This window comes from Colius striatus, chromosome 9 (genome assembly GCF_028858725.1).
Source record: "Colius striatus isolate bColStr4 chromosome 9, bColStr4.1.hap1, whole genome shotgun sequence".
Taxonomy (NCBI): domain Eukaryota; kingdom Metazoa; phylum Chordata; class Aves; order Coliiformes; family Coliidae; genus Colius; species Colius striatus.
In genome coordinates, this window is record NC_084767.1 from 20,763,317 (window position 1) to 20,786,796 (window position 23,480).

At 39.8% G+C, this 23,480-nt stretch overlaps 1 protein-coding gene across 3 annotated transcripts in view; it reads left to right on the forward strand.

Annotated features, from left to right (window-relative positions):
- KDM3B (lysine demethylase 3B) overlaps positions 1-23,480 on the forward strand; it is a 70,225-nt gene that overhangs the window by 27,475 nt on the left and 19,270 nt on the right. For all 3 annotated transcript variants that reach the window (XR_009819237.1, XM_062002074.1, XM_062002075.1), the window contains exons 2-15: positions 1,331-1,498; positions 1,914-2,027; positions 2,471-2,576; positions 4,020-4,144; positions 5,526-5,594; positions 6,451-7,029; positions 9,475-10,720; positions 11,086-11,287; positions 12,584-12,798; positions 13,609-13,761; positions 15,791-15,898; positions 18,798-18,925; positions 19,533-19,812; positions 20,778-21,034. Coding sequence is in view for 2 of the 3 variants with exons in the window: in XM_062002074.1 (XP_061858058.1) it covers positions 1,331-1,498; positions 1,914-2,027; positions 2,471-2,576; positions 4,020-4,144; positions 5,526-5,594; positions 6,451-7,029; positions 9,475-10,720; positions 11,086-11,287; positions 12,584-12,798; positions 13,609-13,761; positions 15,791-15,898; positions 18,798-18,925; positions 19,533-19,812; positions 20,778-21,034 (3,750 nt within the window). In the remaining variant the exon portion in view is untranslated. The remainder of the gene's footprint in view (positions 1-1,330; positions 1,499-1,913; positions 2,028-2,470; positions 2,577-4,019; positions 4,145-5,525; positions 5,595-6,450; positions 7,030-9,474; positions 10,721-11,085; positions 11,288-12,583; positions 12,799-13,608; positions 13,762-15,790; positions 15,899-18,797; positions 18,926-19,532; positions 19,813-20,777; positions 21,035-23,480) is intronic.

Sequence of the window (23,480 nt, forward strand, 5' to 3'; positions counted from 1 at the left end):
AAACAAATAATTCTATTTTATTGTTCTTGTGTGGTGGTCCACTCTGTCACATGCTACTGCCAAAGTAGCACAAATGTAAAGGAAGGTACAAGCCCACTGAAACTGAAAATGCATTCACTCCAATTTCCACTATTTCCACTATTGCTGAAATTTGTTGAATTGAAGGATGCCCTGAAAGGTCCAGTCTTCCTTCCCAACAGAGCAACTTAAGCTGAAGCAGTAATGGAGTTCAGGAGTTTTATCAGGAGAGTTGCTTAATATTTTTTCAAACTCCACCCTTGGAGTCTGAGCTTTTGAGTGTGAGGAAGAGAGGTGTACGAGAGGTCTCCAATATCTGTTCTAATAAGGATTTGTGGTAAAGCAGAGTTTTTGATCTCCCGTTGGTGCCTTGTTACCCCGAGTGATTTTTGTAATTATTATGAAACTCTGTTTTGACTGTCCAGCTTAAGGTGTTCCTTAACTGATTAGGAGTTTCTTGCTGTTCATCTGTCATACTTGACTACGTTTGAGTAGTATGTAAGTTCTGTTGATGCAGCTGTGTTTTAACATTTGGTAACTCCAGTTGTTAGGACATGAAATGAGACTTGTAACCTGTGTTCTTGTTCCTAGCATTTTTGCTATGTAATTTCATATGGCTTTAACATTTGTCTTCTGTGATAGAAAAAAAAAAAAGGGGGATATCTCAAAGTAGAGATTTAGAATTGTAATGTGGCTTATGTTGTCATACCTGTAAATAAGGTAATGAAAAATCTGGTGGAGTAGGTATTCCTAGGTAGTCTTGTACTATCTAAAATATTTGCATTTGGTTCCTGGAGTTTAGTAATGTACAAGCCAGCACAAAACTTCTGATGTAGAGTGGATTTCAGAAACACAAAATTTCCTGACTGAAGAATTTAGTTCTGTGAGTGCTAGTCAACCATGCTGATACAGACTGTCTGCTCAAGTGCCATGTAAAAACATCTGAATTCTACTTAAAATCCTGATATGAGACTTGCATTGGGCCACCAGCTGTGTTTTGGAATGAACCGTGTTTACGTCTTTATTTTTGTATGGGGAAATGCAGCATTTGGAGCCAGGGATGTGTGTGTGAGGATAAATAATTTTTGTAGGTTAGTAATTGCTGTGAATTTGATTCCTGTTTGTTTTGTAATGATTGATAGCTATGTAGATGTGATGTTCTCAGTATCGTCGCTACAATACTTACCCTTATTTTTTTTTTTATTGAAGCTGTAATCTCGTTATCCACTGGGATTGTAGGGTTTTTTTTTTTTCTATTCAGTGTCTGAAAAGAGCTGAAATACCTGATCTTTTTTATTTTTTTTTTAATTAGATCTTTGTGGAATTTGATGGCTGTAACTGGAAGCAACATGCCTGGGTCAAAGTCCATGCCGAAGAAGTTATAGTGCTGTTGCTAGAAGGATCATTGGTTTGGGCACCTCGAAGTGATCCAGTTATGCTTCAAGGGACTCGAGTCTCACTGGCACAGTGGCCTGCACTGGTGAGTATTTGGTCAAAAGCTCTCATATCCTTAGAGGTTTGGGAAACACAAGGCTTGGATATAATACAGGGCACCATTTTGCAGATACCAAAAATTCCTTGGGGTTGTGTTTGTTTTTTTTTTTTAAGATGTTAAATAGGAAAGCAGCAAACTGGGGCTTACAGGGTCTCTAGAAAGGCGTTTGAGAGGCAGTATACTTCCAGTCCTTGTCCCAGAAATGAAAAGCTGTTACCTCACAGAAATGAGATATTGTGAGAATCAGTGGATTTGCATTAAATGTTAGTCTTTGGGCAGATCAAGCCGAAAAATGAAACTTTTATTCTTTGTGATACTTAAATAGCATGTGAAAACAGCTCTTGTTGGCCTGTATGTATGCTTATTCATTTTTATAACCTTTGTTTTTTGTTCATCACAGACCTTTACTCCTCTAGTAGATAAGCTGGGTTTAGGTTCTGTGGTTCCAGTGGAATTTCTTCTGGACAGGCATTTACGTTTCCTGTCTGATGCCAGTGGACTGCGTTTGTTTCAGGTATTTCAGCTGTTTTAAGTTGAGGTGCAAGTGTAACTTTGTGCTGTGCTTCTTTTTTTAATGTTCCACTTACCTGTTCCTTTCTTCCTCATTTCACTGCCTTATCATGTACTTGCGTTTGTTTCCTTGGTTTTCCAGGTGCTTACACTAACCTCCATCTGCATTCAGAAAGTACTAGTTCCTCTCTATATAATGGAGAGCCAGCTCTCAAGCATTGGGTAGCTGATAATTACAATTGAGGTTTCACAACAGCTTTTGTGTAGCTAGTCCTTTTTTTTTTTTTTTCCCTTCTTGGCATGTTCAGCAATGTTTTTGTTAATTTTACTTTTTGGATGGTTTGTTGTTCTCTGAAAACAGTCCAAGAAAAACTGCCTCTTAAAAACCAATGATTCTATTGCTTTGAAAGACCATACTTTAATGTTAAAACTGTTTGTTGTTGGCAGATGGGAACAGAGAGTCAAAATCAGATTCTGCAGGAACAGCCTTCTCTAAGAGAATCTGTCAATACATTGATCAGTGACCAGAAGCTTCAGGAGATATTTAGTAGAGGTGAGACTGGTTTTTTATCTCAGAGCTACTTTGTTGTGGAACAGTTAGATTATGCTGGGATTTCTGAAGGTGAATAGTAATAGTATCTGTTACTGTTTGAATTGGAAGCTCAATTTTATGTATTGTTTTGCAAGTTCTTTACAAAGAAGCATTATTTTCTCATAGATACAGGTAAGCAGTTGCTGAAATAAAACCAGAAATACCTACTGGAAATGATCACTGAAGATGTAGTTAAAATAGGGCAGCTTAAGATTGATAATGTCCAGTTTTTAAAACTTCCCTTATTTTAAGTTTTAGTTGTGAATTTTTAAAGTTTTGGTTCTGTTCTATAATTCTGTAAATTTAGAAATGAAGGTACTCTGTACTTGTGAATCTTTTAAAAAAAAAATGCCAAATTCAAATTTTGGCATTTTGATAAGTTGAAAATACAGTGTAGCTGTGGCTGCTCAGCAGAGTTAATAGCTGTGGTCCAGATCGTATATCAAAGTTGAGCTTAATTGCAGCTTTTGTTGTCAGATTAAGGTCTTCTAGTTTGAATGCTATTTTCGATCAAGAGTTTGAGTTCATCTTAGAGGTAGGCCACTGTACTACATTTGAAGTATGATGTATTTCTTAACAGGCGTTGGGTGCATGTTATCAATAAACAATTTAACCAGAAGTGCTATGAGGGCAATACTGCTTACATCAGCAAATAGCTTCAAATTTATCCACTTTGGATCTGCCTTCTGAAGTGCCTAGTTCTGATTGTATCAGATACAGGCTTCGGATCATGTGGATTTTGATGATCTAACAAAGTTGGGGGTTTTCTTTGTCTTTCCTTAGGGTAGGAGGAAAACTCTATATGGTGATGTGGAGAGTGAGGATTGGAGTGAAACCATTCTGTAGACGATCTGTTACCTGTGTCAAAGAACTTAGACTGATTGGTTTAGAGACGTTGGATATTTATGCAATTACATTTTCCACAAATTTATTTAATAAAATTGTAAACATATGTTTTTATTCTGAACTGCATGCAGTTTATACTGGGATTTGGTGCATCTGGACTGGGTCAAGTGCTGTGACCGTCCATTGGAAGGATGCTTTCACAATTACTGACCTGCAGGGTAGAAAGCAAAAGAGTTTAGTTAGCAAGGAGCCATCTACCTTGATTTTGTCAAAGGATTGAGTTTATTTTATATTTTGCTCTTTTAAAAAAACTTGTAAACTTTTATTTTGTCTTTACAATAGCTTTGAGTTACAGCAGTGATGGCTTGTTGACTTTTTACAATGGAATACTTGGCTTATACAGAATTAGTAGCAGAAGACTTAGCATTTTACTTTCTTTTCACCTGAAAGATGACACTTCCAGTCCCACTTACGTGCACAGAACTCTTTTTTTTTTTGTTGTGTTACTCTTAACTAGTATGACACAAGACTTGTCTGGAAAATATTCTTCTTTTCCAGGTCCTTACAGTGTCCAAGGCCAAAGAGTTAAGGTTTACCAACCAGAGGATGAAAATAGCTGGCTCTGTGGTGTTGTGAGTCATCAAGACCCAATAACTCGTCTTATGGAGGTGTCTGTGACTGAGGTAAAAATACCATTCCTAAATATCTTATGGAGAATGATAACTTCACCAGAACTTGTACTTTTGGGTTTTTTTCTTATTTGTTTTCAAAGTTGAGTAATTATTAATGTTGCATCACAGTTTGCTGTGATGATGACTTTCCACTATAGATGATGATACACAGACAACTTCTATAAAATAATAAAAGTGATAAGAATTTCTTTGGAAATGAACACTATCCGAAAAAATACTGCAAGGCGCTTTCTGGATGGGGAGATGGGGAGAGTGTACAGAAAGCTATCTTTTGTGTCTCTTCTGCAGTAGTCTTCCTATGCTGTTTTTCCACATCTCTCTGACAGACTGTACAAGTGTTTTGAAACAAGTAGCACAGAAAATGAAGTCTTAGTCTAAACAGAATTGATTGATGTATTTTAGTTTAGGCTGTTTACTTTTATCCTGTTCCTATCAGTAAACCTGGTAAATGTTGTAAACAGCACAGAAAATCTGTATACTACTAGAGTCATCTGACTTTTACACACATATGTGTGGTGTGGCAGTTCAGTTTTACCAGCAGCCTGCTCCTAATGGCTTTGTTTTTCAGGAGCAACTAGGAACAGGCCTGTTGTGCTGTGTGTAGCAGCAGTACTCTTCTCGTTTGTTTAGGTCATATCTTATGTCCCACGCCACCTGGCCCACCATAGTCTTTTCCATGTGTAGTAAAATATGGGTGCAGAATGAGTGCAGTGGATGTGCCTAGTAAGTCTTGTGTACCCATGCAGTAATACTACAGTCTTACTACTAGATCTGTTGCTGGTGCATAGGAAAAAAGTGCACTATGTATGAAAGTATAGTAATTTGGAGAGACGTTGAAATTGTGGAGTGTATGCTTTCAGCAGATACAGGCCAGGAATGGCCGACTTTACTGCCTATCTACTGTGAAACAAAAAGATAACCTCCAAGAGCAGTTGTAGAGACTGGATAGTCATTGCTCCTTTTGGGGAGATGCTAATGAGTATAGTTAGCGTAAATTAATGTGCTTACTTTTGGTAGTCTTTTCTACGACTGGTATAGTGACTGTCAGAAGACTAGAACAATGCTAAATCAGATTTCAGAAGAGCTGTGTTTAATGCAATGAATGCCTCTAGAGATGCTCAGTAGAACAAATATATACGAAAACAGTGTCAGGAATCAAATCTGAAAGCTCTTTGAAATAGAGAAGGAACAAAAGAATAGAAGGTAAACTGGAAGTCTGTACTATTACTAAAGGAAACAAGGCAAATGGGGGAGGGGCTGCAGAATAACTGTGTGTTTACGGTCTTATGTTGATGCTATATAATCTGAATTATAAGCTAACCTTCTCTTTTCTTCCTCCTGCTTCGTCAATATCTACCTGCATAAAAATTAGAGTGGTGAAATAAAGTCGGTGGATCCTCGACTGATTCATGTGGTGATGGATAACACTTCTGCAAGTGAGGTACTATGACAGTCAGGTCTTCTGTATATATAGTGTGAACCTTCTTAAAGATTTAGATATAAACCATCTAAAACATAGAAACAACTCAAAACCAATGCTGTGCTCATGTGGGCTTTTGATAATGTAATTGAAAGGGAAAGAAATTGAAAAGGAAAGGTTTTCCTTACCACTTAGGTCATAACTTTCTTTGAACAATCTTCTCTTTTGTCCAGACCTGTTTTACTTAGTTCAGCATGCATCTTAGTCAAGTGTGGTTGGGCTCCATGTTAAGGGGTGATGCTGTGATAAAGAATGTGCTTACTGCCATTTTCTGATAGTATCACTCTGTGCTTCTTTACAGACCTTTTTAGGCCCTTACAAAAATTTTATCTGGCTTTTTTTTTAAGCAAGCTTGTATGCTTTAGTTGCAAAAGCTAGACTGAAGAGCAAACTAATTCCTGTAGTTAAATACTGTAGGGTTTGGGTAGTAGATAGAAAGTGTTAGATTCAAAAGAACTGTGAGGGTTACACTTGTAGCAAAAATTAGTTTGTAAAGAATATTTTTACCTTAGCAAGAACTATATTGGAGTACAGCTGTGTTGTGTATTTTCCCTAATCTGCTATGGTGTGGTATGTGCTACAGCAAAGTAGCTGAGCTAAAAATCATAGAATCTTGTTGTGAAGATCCTATTCTAATACAAACAAAACAAGACTATATTTATGCTAGTGTAGCTTGTTTCCTTAGATATCTCTGTTCGTGATTAAATGTTCCTCAGCTTAAAAGCAGTGTCATGCTTTCTGTTCTTTGAAGCAGGTGTTCTTTGAACAGGTATCCTGATTGTTGTATTTAGTGATTGCATGATTTTATCTGTTACAGGGAGGGGGCCTAAAAGCAGCTAAATCATCTAAAGGGAAAAAGAAGAAAGAAAGTTTTGAGGGAAAGGATGGACGGAGGAGGAAAAATGCTTCAGATTCTGGTTGTGATCCTGCAACAAAAAAGCTAAAGGAGAAGGGTGAGGTGGATAGCAATGGTAGTGATGGAGGTGAGGCAAGCAGAGGTCCTTGGAAAGGAGGCTCCAGTAGTGAAGCAGGACTGGATCCAAGGCCCAAACAGTTGCCTTCATTCATTCCTCAGATTAATCGCAATATTCGCTTTGCCACTTACACCAAAGAGAATGGCCGAACACTAGTAGTCCAAGATGAGCCAGTTGGTGGTGACACGCAATTACCCTTCACTCCGTTTTCCCCTGTGGCTGGACAAGCATTACTGGTTGGATCTGGATGTAAAGAGGCAGGAAAATCACTGGAACAGGTTGGCCAAGGCACAGTGGCTTCTGCAGCTGCAGTGACTACAACTGCTTTGACACCAACAACTGTGAGAATCTCTGATACCAGTTTACCAGCTGTTACTGGACAAGAGAAACTGAAAACAACCCGATCACAAGCCCCAGGAGAGGTAAGTGGCTCATGAAGATGTATGTGTTTGAAACAGATGTTCTGCAACATATTCCTGTTACAAAGCGTGTCTGTGGAACTGGGAAAAATACTTTTTCTCTGATAAATCTCTCCTCAAAGGAAACTTTTCAGTTATCTGATTTAAGAGAACTCAAAAGAAAATGAAGATGCTTGGTGGAGGAGTTCTAAGAGACAACCTTTTAGCACTGTGTCTTTATTCAACCTTAATATGAGAAAGGCCAACTTAAAAGCACTTTAAGCAGTGTACTCAATATAATTAATTTTTGTTGTGTCATAGGGAAAATAACCTACTTCTTGCCTGCATATAAAAAAAAAGCGCCTTGAACACAGAAAAACAATGAGGCTACATTTAAAGGCTCATTTTGTCCATGACAGCTAGGATAGCTCTGTAGTATAAAAATGAGACAGACACATTAGCTACTGTCTAAGGCTGAAAACAAGTAATTGAAACATTGACTTACCTTTAGGGTATATTTTAATGAAGAGCCTTGAAACAGCTTGAAGATCTTTTAGTTATGTCTCTATTTTCAAGAGGAGAGGTCTAGTCTCTTTTAACAGGGAAACCCTGTTAAAAACAGAATAGATGACTTTTTAAATAACCAAGTGTCCTGGTTTAGGCCCATCAGGGAACAAAAGACCACGATTAGCCTCAAGTACCAAAGACCTGAGAATTGCTGAAGGGCAGGGAGAGCTTAATTGCTGCTTATGGTCCAGGACAAAACAGAGCAGGCTACTGGGCTTGGGGAAGAAAACAGAAAATAATGTAATCCAACACCAACTAAAGCATAACCATAAAACCCCAAAACATAACAAACAGCAACACAGAGTGGTACAATGATGAAGAGTCTGACCAGCCCTTTAAGACCACCTTTTCCCCATCCCTCCCCTCTTCCTGGCCTCAGAGCTCTGATCCCAGTGTTTTACCTCCTCCCCCACTAAACGGCTCAGAGAGGCAGGGAGTGGGGGTTTCAGTCAAGTCTATTCCTGATGGCTTCTGCCGTTTGTCTCTCCTCAGGGCAGGTGGGCTCCCGCACCAGTCCTCCCTGCTCCTCCATGGGGTACCTCACACACACGGCAGCTCTGCACGGGCTGCTCCCACATGCGTTCATCCCAAAGGCTGCAGCTCCTCTCTGCCTCTCGTGTGGGGCTGCTCTGCAGCCCGCAGGCTCCAGCACGGCCTGCGCCATGGCCACCTCCTCACACAGTCTCTCACCCGTCCAGGTGCACTCACCCGGAGCTGCTGGTGGCTCTCAGTCCTGCCATGGCCCTCCATGGATTGCGTTTGGTCGCCTCCATCTTGTACCACTCTTACACCTTCTGCCAGCACTTCAAATTCCTGTCCCTAAACAGTGATGGCAGAGGTGCCAGATTGGCCCAGCCGGGCCAGTGGTGGGTCTGAACCCAGAAAGGGGGTGGGAGGAGAGTCCAAAAACTCTTTACCAGATCTTCACTGCAACCCCTTCCTCCTGTTACCAAGCAAAAGCAGCTCCTTGCTAAGCCATGACACCAAGGCTGTTATTTAACCCCAGCTGGTAACTAAACACCACCAGCCACCTACTCACTCCTTCCTCTACTCCCTGGAATAAAAATGTGTTAGTCACAAGTATTCCTCATGAGAAGATTTCTAAGTGGAAACTCAGAACTAATATAACTGAGTATAATATTACAGTAGGACTGTGACTAGGATTGTGAGTATTGTCCAGTCTGAATAGGTACAAATTGAGAGCAAATGAACATTCCATATCACAGTTATAGGTCTCATAGAAATCTGCAAGTGAGAAAACTTTCTGATATTTGAAGATCATAAAAATTAAGCCCTTTGTGCTTGAGCTCTGCTGAGTAATCCCCTGGAAGGTACCATGTCATAGGCGTCTTATATACCTGTCAGCAGGCTTGCTGTGACCAATAATAGTTTGTCCACTAGCTGCTAGAGGGCTTTCTTTGTTTAATTAACTTTGCAATCTAAGTTAATTATTTCAAGGGTGGTGGTGTAGGAGAAGATTATCAGGATGATCTTGTGGGAGGGTGAAATATGGGAGATTATTGAAAAGAAATTTCAATTAAGATTCCTTTCACTGTTTTCAATTAAACAATTAACACTTTAAATAACTTGCTTTTCTTTGAATTAGTTTGCCTTATGTTGTGTCTCACTTCTGTTCTGGAACATGACAAACATTAAGTATTCATTTTTTCTATGTCTTTAGTATGTAATAGATACTGTTGCTGATTAGTTTCAAAAGCTTGTAGGTAGGAAAAATGAGTCTATCAGAATGTTTTAAGAAGGTTTTTATTGTAAATAATTCTACTGGAAGATTCTATTATAGATGTGCAAGTAGAGTGCTAATTGTACAATTAGCTGAGTCAAAGTATTGCTGGATCAAACAAGAATCCTTTAAAAGGCTAATGCTTTTAAACTTTGTTTCAGAATTCCAGAAATTCACTTTTGGCTTCTTCTGGATTTGGAGTCTCTCTACCAAGTGCTTCCCAGTCCTTGGTATTTGGGGGTGGAAGGAGCCAATCAAATGGAGTGGTGACTCCAGAAAGCAAGCCTTCTGGATTTCCTTTTGGCTGTAGTACTGGACAAGAGGCTCAGAAAGACACTGATCTGTCCAAGAACTTGTTTTTTCAATGCATGTCCCAAAATCTACCTTCCAGTAACTACTTCACGGTCATTTCAGAGAGCTTGACTGAAGATGCCTCTAGTCGGGACTCATTCAAGCAGTGTACAGAGAGTGTGGGTGCTGGGATCTGTAAAGGTAAAATTCTTTCAGCGGACACTAAGCCAGGAGCCCAGTCTGGCAGTTCTGTGGAGCGGAAGCTGCCTGTGGAATCTATGCCTACCCTTACTCCAGCCTTTTCACGAAGTCTCTTGAATACTCGTCCCCCAGATAGTCATGAAAACCTATTTTTACAGCCCCCAAAGCTATCCAGGGAAGAACCCTCAAACCCTTTCCTGGCATTTGCAGAGAAAGCAGAACTTAGTCCTTTCAGTGGCTTTGCATCTTCATCTCAGACAGGAGTTTCTACTCCCTCTACACCTGTGGGTCATAAGGCCACTTCTGGCTGGCCGGAATCACTCACCTCTACAGACTCTTCTCTAGCTAAGAAGAAAACCTTGTTTATAACAACTGACTCCTCAAAGATGATGTCCAGTACTCCTGGTTCAACAGTTGCTGCTGGTGTTCAGAGCCCTTCCACTGTAGGGAATGGTCGTTCCAGCTCACCGAGCAGTAACCTGACACAGCCTATTGAGATGCCCACACTTTCCTCCAGCCCAACAGAAGAAAAACCAGCAGTTGGGCCTGGGCAGCAGGACAATCCTCTTCTGAAAACTTTTTCTAATGTGTTTGGCAGACATCCACCTGGCTTTTTTTCTTTACAGGCAGAGTTTCCACAGGAGAACAAAGCCCCTTTTGAAGCTGTGAAAAGATTCTCTCTAGATGAGCGGAGCTTGACATCCAAACAGGACTCTGACTCCAGTACCAATAGTGACCTGTCAGATTTGAGTGATTCTGAAGACCAGTTGCAGGCCAAGGCTTGTATGAAGGGAATTCCAGACCACTTGATGGCAAAGCTAGGCCCCAATGCAGAGCACAATGCTGAATTGCTGTTGGGGAAAGGGAAAGGGAAGCAAGCCCCAAAGGGACGGCCTCGGACAGCTCCCCTAAAAGGTGATGACTTGAATGCAGGGTGTCTTGGAAGCACAAGGATGGTAGGATACTGGGTTGTCTCCTGTGTGATGAGCTATGTGAACTAACTAGAGGTGTAAATGTCACTTATGCTCAGTAGGCAGCGCACAGGATATTTACAAGGCTAGAGCTTAACACTTCTTGTATGTCAGTTCACATGTTCACTTTGAGAAATGTTTAAGCATATATTTGTCAGGACAGAAGTGCGATATGCTGCGGACTTGAGCAGTCTTATTGGTTTTGGATGGGTATGAGCATACAGATCTCTGAAAATGTTTATTTGGGCCTGGATCCTCTTCCTATTGGAGTTAACTAGTGGATTTTCACTTCTACTTTCCCTCACCCAGTTGGCCAGTCTGTGCTGAAAGACATGAGTAAAGTGAGGAAGCTGAAGCAGTCAGGTGAGCCTTTTCTCCAGGATGGCTCTTGCATCAATGTAGCTCCACATCTGCACAAGTGCCGGGAGTGCCGACTGGAGCGGTACCGCAAGTTTAAGGAGCAAGAGCAGGATGATTCAACTGTGGCATGTCGCTTCTTCCATTTCCGGAGGTGCTCAAATCCTTCCTTCCTTCATATGTAGTCTATGTGCAGAGCTTGGACCATGTCCAAGCATAAAGTAATTATGTTTTATGTATTAAATGTGTTTGGGTACAATAATGAAGATTTTGAATGTCTTGCATTTCCCTTCACCACCTGGCTGGAATTCCCTCACTGAGGTGGGAAGAGCTGCTGTTGGGAGATACAGCTATATGGTATTAAGTAAGCCTCCAGATCCCACCTCAGGAGATTAAATTTGCTTTACTGGGAAGGATTTTACTGCTGGGTAGCAGTTTGTATGCAATAACTATTCTCTTCCTTTTTTGTAAGGAGTTTGGAACAGAGATAATACTTTAACAAGTAACTAAGCATTGCCAGCATGAGGTTAATGTTTGACTAAGCTTTGTTGAGTACAGAAGCAAACCGATTTTAAGCAGTAGAACACTCTCTGTGTTTTCTCTCTGTGCTGTTTACACATCTTACATTTCTTTGAACTGTCACGCTTTTCTTCATCTTCCTTTACTGCCTATTCTGGTAAGTGCTATGCATCTTTTTCCAAAGAGATGTTTCTTCACATTCTGGCATATAAAGGATTAAGTGAATTTTCAGTATGCGCCACCCATCCAGTAAGGCTTATAGCTAGTTCTCTTCCTGAAGTTGTTAAAAATTAATCCAACTTTGAGGATAAAGAGAAGATTGTTTTTGCTCAAAAATAGTTACCTTCAATATCAGCAGGAGATGTTCGGGGTTCTATAACATATGTTATAACACCTTTTAGTACACAAAGACTAGGAAGGTCAACAGCTACCTATGAAACAATTGTGACTCATCTTTGTGGAGAGCAGTGGCAAGAATAGTAGGTACAATAAGGATTTTTGCATGTCTTGTAATGTGAGTTGTCAGAACAGTTGCCAAGTGCTAGTCATCCTAGCCAGGACTGGAGCATTGGCTTCCCAAAAGTTGGGAAATAGAAAATGAGAACCATGCAAGTTGGATTTTGTCATCCTTTTCTGTTAATAATATAGAGAAATGTTGCTTGCCAACCTGCAATCATTTCCTATATGTGGAATTTCCCACTAACACTTACTGGGAGCTAGGGATTCATTCTAATGGGTTTTGCAGCCATTGCCTTTGTGTAACTTATTCTCTGTGTTATTTGGATTTGCATAATAATTGTACTAGCTGTAGAGTATGGCACTCTAAACCAAGTCTTTTTTAACTTTTCTGAGTTTATATTCTGACATAGGTGGTATTATAAGTCAAATTTGGTTGAGAAGCTTCTCAATTCCTCCATCCTGTTTTTCACAGGCTGATATTTACCCGGAAAGGTATTCTACGAGTAGAGGGTTTCTTGAACCCACAACAGAGTGACCCTGATGCCATGAGCCTATGGATTCCTTCTTCCTCCCCTGCAGAGGGGATTGATCTGGAAACTTCCAAATATATCCTGGCAAATGTTGGGGACCAGTTCTGCCAGCTTGTTATGTCAGAGAAGGAGGCAATGATGATGGTGGAGCCACATCGTAAGCTGTGCTTTTGACGTGATTTTTTGTCTGTCTTCTCTGTGAAATGTGTGTGGAACAGAGTTTAAAGTCCAATGTTATTTACTGCTGAAACGCATTCCTTTTCTTCCAAAGAAAAGACTCCATTCACTACTTTGGGGTGTGTCTCCAGGGACATTGTGCAAAAGCTCAGGGTTTTCTAGGGACAGAGCGGCACCTGCATTCAGCCTGCAAGGACTCAGCTGAGCAACTATGTGCCATTATCGCCACTACAAGGGAAGCGGGTTTAGGAAAAAACTCTAAAGCTATCCAGTACAGACTTATCATGTGGATAGCTCTATCTGATTTTTCCCTTCAGCTTAAGGGCAGCCATTTGGAGCTGACTTCCCCTTCCTCAGTGAGTGTGTTGGTTTAGAATCTGAAGAGTTGTCAGGCATTGATTAGTAAACTTAAATATACATTCTTAAGACTTTTATTAGTTGATGACTTCATAAAGCTATAAGAAGTTTTATAATTTTGCTGTAAGTTCCATAAGCGCTGCTTTAAATTCAGTTTCTACAGAACTCTGTAAGGTGCTCCATTTCCTTGCAGCTGCACATTTTGGGACTTGATGTTACCCACTCTTAAGAGATGGGAATTTTAATAATGTCACAAAACTTGCAATTCAACAAACATATCTCTGGATGTAAAAAGTATATGTTTCTATACTCTGCTTTCAAGTCATATTTCCAGCAGTTGTTTCTTTATCAATGTTACTGTGATATTCTCAAATCAGGTGGGAGAAATGCAACATGTCAAAGCAATAATTCCTGATGTTCTTTCTCTATATAGAGAAAGTGGCATGGAAGCGAGCAGTACGTGGCGTGAGGGAAATGTGTGATGTATGTGAGACAACACTGTTCAATATTCATTGGGTTTGTCGCAAGTGTGGTTTTGGGGTCTGTCTGGACTGTTACCGACTGAGGAAGAATCGTCCACGTAGTGGTAAGTACTGGATTTTTTTCTTCCACTGTAACATCTGAACTGAATGGCTTTCAGTGGATACAGCTCCTGGGAATCATAGAATCATAGAATGGTAGGGGTTGGAAGAAGTTGCTGAATGTTTTGTGGGACAGTGAGTATCAGCTTGGGGAGCCGGAGTTTCGGAACTTTGGTGCTACTGTCTTATATGCTGCTCTTCTATTCTTTTGTCTCCTTTAGATACTTTTGTTTTATCTATTTGGTTAGAATTTGGCTATTAAAATTACAACATCAGCACACATAGGCTGTGTACTGAGAAACCACTGTGTAATTCTCTTTTTCTCAGAGATCATAAAAGAAAAATTAATATCTTAACAGTTCAGAACCATCACAAGATGAACTAGTAAGCAGATGTTGCAGAGAGCTACTTTCTATAAGAAGGAGTTAGATTTGAAAGTTTTCTTCTTTTTTGATTCCTTGATGCATAAGGATTTCAGGAAAAAGTTCAATTTCTAACAAATAGAAGTACGCTGTGTGTTCAAAATTGAAACCTGGTTGCTTTTTTCCTTTTACTGTACTGAGATTCCTTTGATAGCATGGATGCTGCCAGTGGATGATTTAATAAGTATAAGGCTATTATTGACAGTCACATCATTATATGGAGCAGATGATGTACAAAATACTGGATGATAATAAGTGTGAATACTGCTGTGTGTTGATTATGGTAAAGGTGTCATTGAGCATTGAATGAATTCACAGAATCATAGAATGGTAGGGTTGGAAGGGACCTTTAGAGATCATCTAGTCCAAGCCCCCTGCAGAAGCAGGTTCAGCTAGATCAGGTCACACAGGAACACGTCCAGACGGGTCTTGAAGACATAAAAGGAAGGAGACTCCACAATCCCTCTGGGCAGCCTGTGCCAGGACTCCTCACCCTCACAGTAAAATACTAGTTTCTTGTATTTAAATGGAACTTTTTGGGTTCCAGCTGCATCCCATTACCCCTTGTCCTGTTGCTAGCTACAACAGAAAAAGGGTATGCCCCAACCTCCTGACACCCACCCTTTAGATATTTGTAAATATTAATAAGATCTCCCCTCGGTCTTCTCTTTTCTAGACTAAGCAGCCTCAGTTCCCGCAGCCTTTCCTTCTATGAAAGATGTTCCAGTCCCTTCCAGTCCCCAGAGAATTGCAAAAGCAATGGGATTTTAAGCAGCTGTATGCTGCTTAGTTGCTGGGTGAGGTTAAACCATAATACTTATCAATGATGCCTTCCTGAAAACAGTATTGTAATTATGGTTTATTGATCAAGTCTGAAATTTGGAAATGGGACAAAATGTAGAACCAAGGCATCACTTGAATATAATTACATGCCTCAAGAGGCTTCTGAGCTTTGTCCTGTAGAAACAACCTGTGTAGATACCAGATTTAAAGGACCCTGAAATGAAGTTTCATATGAGAAGGATCATATTCTACCCCACTCACCCTTCCCCCCACCTTCCTTGTAAAGGAAGAGAATGGGATACACTTCATGCAGCTATGTATTTATAGGTCTAGCTTGGTTTCAAATCTGAAGAATTAGAAATTTGTCAGACTACTTTTCAAACTATTAATTTACCACTTGTTAGTTTTATAAGTAGATAAACTGGCAGAAGAGCTTAGTTTCCTCTTCCTGGCACTGATCTGCAGATACTTTTTGTTGAAAGAGCTTGGGAGATGATGGCAAGAAAAGACAGAATTAATTTAACAACGTAAGAAAGCATAATGAGAACAGTTGAGACTAGAAGCCAAGTTTTTTAGGTGATTGAAAATAATAAGCTAGGAGAGATAAAGGGAAAATGCCTGGTAGTTTTAAAATCTGAAGAGGTAAATAAGTTCCTGTAGATCCTGTTCTAATGGTCTGCATTTATATTTTGTTTCTGAAACCACTAGGTTAATCTCCTAGTGATCTCCTAAAGATTCTAAAGAAACAATACTGATGCAAAAATAGTCTGTGTTGTGAAGTTTTAGTGACCTTTGTACAAAATTTTACTTTTCTGTGTCTTTATTCCAGAGACAGAGGAGATTGGTGACGAGGAAGTCTTCTCATGGCTGAAGTGTGCGAAGGGTCAGTCTCATGAACCAGAGAATCTTATGCCAACACAGATCATTCCTGGGACAGGTAATTAAACCCAAAAGGAGACAATACAAATTTTATCTCAATTCTGAGCAAGTGGGAGAAATGCTAAGCTAGTTGTTATTCTAGCTGATACCTTTTCCTAACATGGATTTAAGAGATTTCCACTTGCTACAGCAGAATGGTCAAAGGGAAGGTAATTCAAGAAAGATTAAGTTGTGGATTTGAAGTGAACACTGTTCTGATACTAGCTGTGACCTCTTGTGCTCAGCTGGTTTTAGTTGTATCAGTAAATTTGGTTAATTTACAAGAAAGATCTTTTTATGCTGGGAGGAGGGAAAGTAAATGATCAGTGCTGACCACTTACTTGACTGTTTATATAACTCATCCTAAAAGTAATAATCATGGAATGATTTGGGCTGGAAGGGACCTTTAAATATTAACTGATCCAATCCCACTACCATGGATAGGGATGGACATCTTTTGCTAGATCAGGTTGCTCAAAGCCTCAACCAACCTGGCCTTGAACATTTCCAGCAAGGGGGCATTCACAACTTGCTTGGGCAACTTGTTCCAGTATCTCACCACCCTCATTTTAAAGAATTTCTTCCTTATGTCCAATCTAAACTTACCCTCCTTCAGTTTAAGGTGGATGCCCCTTGTCCTGTCACTACAAGCCCTGGTAAAAAGTGTCTTTCTGTCTTATGATCCCTCTATATATATTGAAAGGCCACAATAAAGTCTCCTCAGACCCTTCTCTTCTCCAGGCCGAACCACACCAACTGTCTCAGACCTTCTTCACAGGAGACACGGTTCAGCCCTCTCATTAGTTTTGTGTCCCTCAAGGCCTTTTCTGCAGGGCTACTCTCAATTCATTCGTCCCCTAGTCTGCATTGATACTGGGGATTGTGCCAACCCAGATGTGGGACTTGGCCTTGTTGAACTCAATGAGGTTCACATAGGCCCGCTCTTCAAACCTCACAAAGTCCCTCTGGGTGGCATCCCTTCCCTCTAGTGAATCACCTGCACCACTCAGCTTGGTTTCATTTGCAAGCTGCTGAAGGTGCACTCAATCCCACTGTCTTATGTCATTGATGAAAATATTCAGTAGTATTGGTCTCAGTAAGAGAGACACCACCTATTACTGATTTCTGTTTAGACATGAGATGTTGATGTGGCTCTTCAAATGTGGACATCAGGAAAGGATTCTTCGCTGATAGTGAGGGTGGTCAGTCAGTGGAACAGGCTTCCCGGGGAAGCTGTTACAGCACCAAGCTTGTCAGAGTTAAAGGAGCATCTGGACAATGCTTAGTCATACAGTTCAGATTTAGCTGCTCCTGTGAGGAGCAGGGAGTTGGACTTCATGATCTTTATGAGTCCCTTCCAACTTGAAATATTCTGTGCTTCTGTGATTCTCCTATGATGGCAGAAACTTTGGTCTCCCAGTCCCTGCTTTAAGTTCAGAGGCTTGAGTGAGGTAGGAAGAAAGAATACCACTGAAAACTAGGCAGGAGTGGGAATTGTTGAGTAGCTTATCCTTTTCCATCTTAGCTGTCACCAGCTGTCATAGAATCATAGAGTGGTAGGGGTTGGAAGGGACATTTAGAGGTCACCTAGTCCAACCCCCCTGCCAAAGCAGGTCTACCTAGGTCACACAGGAATGCATTAATTAAATTGCCCCTCAGTCTCCTCTTCTCCAGACTAAACAGCCCCAGTTCCTGCAGCCTTTCCTCATCGGGAAGATTTTCCAGTCTCCCAATCATCTTAGTGGCTCTGCACTGGACTGTCTCCAGAAATTCCCTGTCCCTCTTGAGCTGGGGAGCCCAGGACTCCAGACGAGGCCTCACCAGGATAGAGGGGAAGGAGAACCTCCCTTGAACTGCTGCCCACATTCTTCTTGATGCAACCCAGGATGCCATTGCCCTTCTTGGCCACAAGGGCACATTGCTGCTCATGTTTTGGTTTATTATCAACCAGGACTCCCAGGTCTCTCTCTGTCCTGTCTAATTTAATGAGAGAGGGTATCATGTACATATTCATCAATCTTCTTTTTCTGGACAACATACCTGTCAAAGCCCTTATTAGTTGCATCCCTTGCCAAATTCAGCTCCAGCTTTATCTTAGCTTTCCAAATCCCATGCCTACATATACGAACAGTTGTCCCTATATTCTTCTGAGGATACGTGTCTTTGATTCTACTGGTTATGCATTTCCTTCTTATATTTTAGTTTGAGCTGCAGGTATATACTGGTAGGTAGAGGGACATTAAACCTTGTTATCTCTTGAGAGAAACTCGCAAAATTTCTTTGATGCATTTCCCAAGTTTTTCCCTGTTGGTTCCAAATCTCCTTCCCTCACTAAATCTAGTTTAAAGCTCTCCATGTAAGTCTGGTCAGCTTGTTGACAAAGATTCTTTTGCCCCACTTGGAAGCTGATAGGATTCACCTTTCCAAGAGACCTGGCTTCTCAAAAGTAGATTTGTGATCATGGAAACCAAAGTCTTGACTATGTTATCAGCCATGCAGCCAGGCATTCACCTTTTCAGTTTGTCAACACCTTGTTCTTACTGGGAGGATGGAGAACACCACATGCGTTCCAGATCCTTTTAACATTGCTCCAAGAGTTATATAGTATCTTTTTTGGCTGTTCAAAATTGCCTCTTATTGCAGTATGATTTGATCAAATGTGGAATAGTAGAAGTAGTTGTAGGATCTGTAGAATTTGCCAGCCTTGCCAGTCTCTCAACGATGTTGTGAAGCTAGTGTCAGCGTAGTTCTCCATGCTGTTCAGGGACAAGTGTCTTGTTATAACATATGATTTTTAAGACAATTGACAGCAATGCTACAAAAAAATAACAAAACCCACCCCTCTGGTTATATATTGTAGTTAAAACTTTTTAGATTTGTTTACCTGTAATATTAAGGATTTAAACTTCTATTTCCAGCGCTTTACAATATTGGCGACATGGTTCATGCAGCACGAGGCAAGTGGGGTATTAAAGCCAACTGTCCCTGTATTAACCGGCAGAACAAATCTGTCTTGAGACCAGCTGTCACTAATGGAATAGCACAGGTATGTGATTTGAGGCTGAAATTACCTTGGCATTACTTTTTTAAGATCTATTAAAATGTTACATTCTTTAGACTAATCTGTTGTGTAACACAAACTTTATTTTCTCCATACGTAATCCAGGTGTTTTAGCCTAGCAAAAATCTTCTGAGACTCTTTTCAGGGCTGTGTACCCCGACTGTTACTTACCAAGTAGATATTTGGGCTAATTCTCTTACGTAGAAGTTAGGTAGGAAGCCAATCATATTAATGTTATGTGGTAAAACAAACCACGATGAGTAGCTTGTTACAAGTGTTTGCATTTTACTATGGTTCCTGAATGTTGGCACAAAAAAATCCTTCTTTAAAAAAAAAAAGAAATAAAAAAGCCTGGGGTTGTGTTGAATGATGACATGGTACAAATTCACACCACAATGCAAGGTACCAATGTACATGGAGAAGAGCTCCTGTATTCTGCTTGCTACATCAACATAAAGTAACTCTGCTGTGCACTTAAATGAACAAGCAAAACCAACAACCAAAACCCAATGCATTGGATAACTAAAATGTCTCCCACATTGAACTCTCCCCTTTTTTCAACATTTAGAAGTTATTTGTATTTTTGTTTTAGCTTCCAACTGTAAATCCTAGTGCATCGGTCTCTGGAAATGAGAGCACCTTTTCCACTGGAGGAGGGACAACAGGAGTGGGGCAACTAGAAATGGACACTGTTCCTAAATCTGAAGCAACTGATAGTAGGACAGAAGAATCTACAAAATCAGAGACATTACCAAACAATAACACTGCTGAAATAAAAACTAATAGACCACTTTGTCCAGAAACAGCTCCGTCGTCAGCCTTACACTGGCTTGCAGATTTAGCAACGCAAAAAGCAAAGGAAGAAACAAAAGGTGAGCAGAAGATATTCCCTCTGGAGTTGGAATTAAAAGATAAATGATAATGTACTGCTTGGTTGCTATTCTTTGTGAGAGTACCTAGGCCTAAATAAAGAACGTGATAATTTTTCTTCTTTTGCCTCTTAGAACCAGTCTCTTTTATTGGCTTAGGAATGTGCAGAGCTGGAAAGACGATTATACAGCTGAAGATAAAAGTGCTGTCCTTTCACTCCTATTTTATTTCATTGATGGTTCTTATATTTTTTCTAAATAATAAATGGCTGATGTCCTGATGTGAAAACGATAGTAATTAATTTCAGATACAGCTTTGTCACTTTATAACTATTGAGGTAAATAAAGCTGGTTTGTGTGTTATGTGAAGAGTCCATTTTGAAAGAGGACGATCAGATAAAAGCTTAGAACTTAATACTCAGTAATTTGAGTGTGATTCTCAATATGAAATAACTGGTTACAGAATACACCTCCCAGTTGTCAGAGGTAGCGTGACTAACACAAGATTTATTGCTGTCCATATGTCTAGCGGGAACTACTTTGTGTCACTGTTAAATGATCACGACTCTCACTAGTTTTGCAGGGCTGAGTCACAGTAATATTTTAACTACAGTTAAAATTTGAAATATTTAATATTGAAACATTAATTCATAAAGTGAAGAAAATGTGTTTAATCGAGTCTATTACAAAGCTGTTGTTTCTTGTTTATCAAACACTTTCAGATCAGATATACTGTGCTATTCAAAACCTTAACAGCACACAAAGTGTATGTCTTTGATTCTCGTTGAGGTGCCCCATTCACTGTGAGTTATCACACATGCAGTGATAATATACCTTTACCACAAGATTCTGTCAATATCCGATTTAATGCAAGTGCAAATAATTTAAGAGAACTTTGTGATCATCTGAACTTTGCCTTTTTTTTTCTTCTTTCTTTTTCTTTCCCAATGTTGATATTTATCTTGCAGAATCAGGATCACTGAGGTCAGTGCTTAATAAAGAATCTCATTCACCCTTTGGATTGGATTCCTTCAACTCCAGTACAAAGGTTTCCCCACTAACCCCAAAGCTGTTTAATAGCCTCTTGTTGGGCCCAGTGACATCTAGCAACAAAGCTGAAGGCTCCAGCCTCAGAGATCTGTTACACGCAGGGCCAGGAAAGCTTCCTCAGGTCCCATTAGACACAGGAATCCCTTTTCCTCCGGTGTTCTCTGCAGCTTCTACGGTAAATAATTTTGTATTCCTTCAATGATATCTTTTCTAGAGAAGAATTTAATGATGATCTAACAGTTTTATCTAAATGGTTTTATAATTTTTATAGTACCTTATTCTTAAATGTTGAAATAAAGGCAATATCTCATGAAAATTCACCACCATTCTCATTATAGAGAATTTTGATGCTAATTGTTAGTTTGTAGCTTGGTTTACTACTGCTGTGGAGGAGCTATTCTTTGCAAGAGACCAAGATTGTGAGTTAATTAGAGCCTTTAAATTTTTCAATTGATAATCAGGATCCCTATAAAAACTTGCTTTAACTTCCACATCTTTAAAAATATTGCAAAAGCATAACCATGTCCTTTAAAAAAATTATATATACTTGAAAGGCATTAAAGATACAATACAAATTAAAGAATTTAAAGTGTAGTTGCTATTTCTGTATGTTTTTTCTGGAATAAGGATACTTTACTTCTCTTTAATCTGTTGGAGGAAATAACCTTAAAAAACCCTGAACAAATCAGTGATATTTGAAATAGTTTAAAAGGACTTCATTCAAGAGAAGGCTAGATTCTGTCAAATTTATCAAATCTTAGTTCTTCTTGGAGAAAACTTTTCTCAAAAAGCTTAGGCAGGTAGGGTGAGGAAGACAATGAAGTAGCTTGTCTTATAGCAGAACTTTTTTTCTTCTGTGTGAGTGTGGAAGGATGGAACATTAATAATCATGTTGGTTTGGTTTTGGTAGAGGGAGTAATATGGCTGTACAGGCAATTATGTTGCTTCTGCAGGAAAGTGAATGCAATGACACAACCCACCCCACTCCCCATTACTGAGTACAGGTGAAGAAATTGTGATCACTGGTTCCTTCAAGGCTTGAGAGGACCTGTCTCAACTTGTATCCCTGTCCCTGCAACTCTACGCATTCTCTCACCACATTGAGTCAGATCTATTGTATAATGTCTTTTATTTGTATTTCTTGATTTCTGGTGTTCACAAAGTAACTTAGATTTTAAAGAACTTGAAACTTTGGTCCAACTCCCCACTTGAATGCCTGGATGCTTCATATGGAATGTGTGTGAACAAAATATATCTCTCATCTAGTTTTACTTGCATAAGACAAGCTGTAGAAAACTAATAGAATCCCAACCAGCAGTACAGCTGGGGTCTGATTTAGCAGGAGTGTAGTCCTTCTGAAAAGAGCCCAGGGTCCTGGAGGACACGAGTCAGCATTGTGCACTTACAGCTGCAAAGGCAAACTGTCCTGGGCTGCATCAGGAAGCATACAGCTGGAGCACATGCCCCACCTTGAACACTGTTTTCAATTTTGGTTTCCCCATGTGAAGAATGATATTGAAAAATTGGAGAGGATCTGGTGGAGAGCCATTAAAACATTGGAGAGCTTGACACGTGAATAAAAGTTGAAGAAACTCATTTTCTTCATCCTAGAGAAGGGAATACAAGGATGCATGGTAACAGGGCAAGAGGCAATTCAGGGGAATTTCTATCCAGACAGAAGACAGTATTCTCACTTTACATTCAAGCAATTAAATAGGCTACCCAGAGAAGTGATGTAACCTCCTTCTCTGAGAAATTAAGGTTTGGTTCAACTTAGCCCAGGGTAACTCTATTTGTTTTCAACAGAAACTTATACAAAATGATCTCTGTTTCTTCCATCTGACCTAGACTCTTCTATCATACCATGAATATTTTTTGTTTAATTTATATCTTCAGTTATGAGTAGTGTTATGTTTTAGATGGAGAGTTCTGCATATGGTAAATAATTGTCAGTCTTACTGAATTTTAATTTTAAAGAAGATGGCAAAATTATACCAGTAATATTTTTTTCGTGTGATTACTGTTCACTCAGCTTGTATTGCCCTTTTTTGTTGTGGGTTTGTAGGTTTAGGGTGTTTTGTTTCAGTTTGAATTGTTTCGTTTTGTTTCTTTTTTTTGGAGGATGGTGATGATGAGGGTGATGATTGGTTGTTTTGGCTGGAATGAGAAGCTCTTTGCTACCAGAAATTTGTCACACTCCTGCTCCCTCACATAGCTGTCATTGCAGTTCATGCTGATACAGTTAGTGTTTATCTTCTGTTGAGCACATGTAATATATTTAGTGTCTTGCCATAGGCAAGGCCTATAGGCAGGCTTTTTTAAAAAAAGAAAAAGTTAAAAACACAGTTTAAGGTTATGCTGTTAACCTCTTCTGAATTCTAAATATCCCTCGAGGAGTTTTAAACATTGCCTGAGGAGCATGGATGCCAAAGCCAGAGAGGCTGTCTGCTAATGGTTCTGTTATCACTGTCCAGACAGGAAGTGCTTTCTCCTCTCTGTCTGTCAGTGTTTACTTAGTATTCCTGTGTTTGTTACCTGTGCCAGAGTTGAAGTCATTTTCTTATTAACAGAATGAGGAAAATGGGGACATAGAATTCAGATATTAAGACAAATAGGAACCA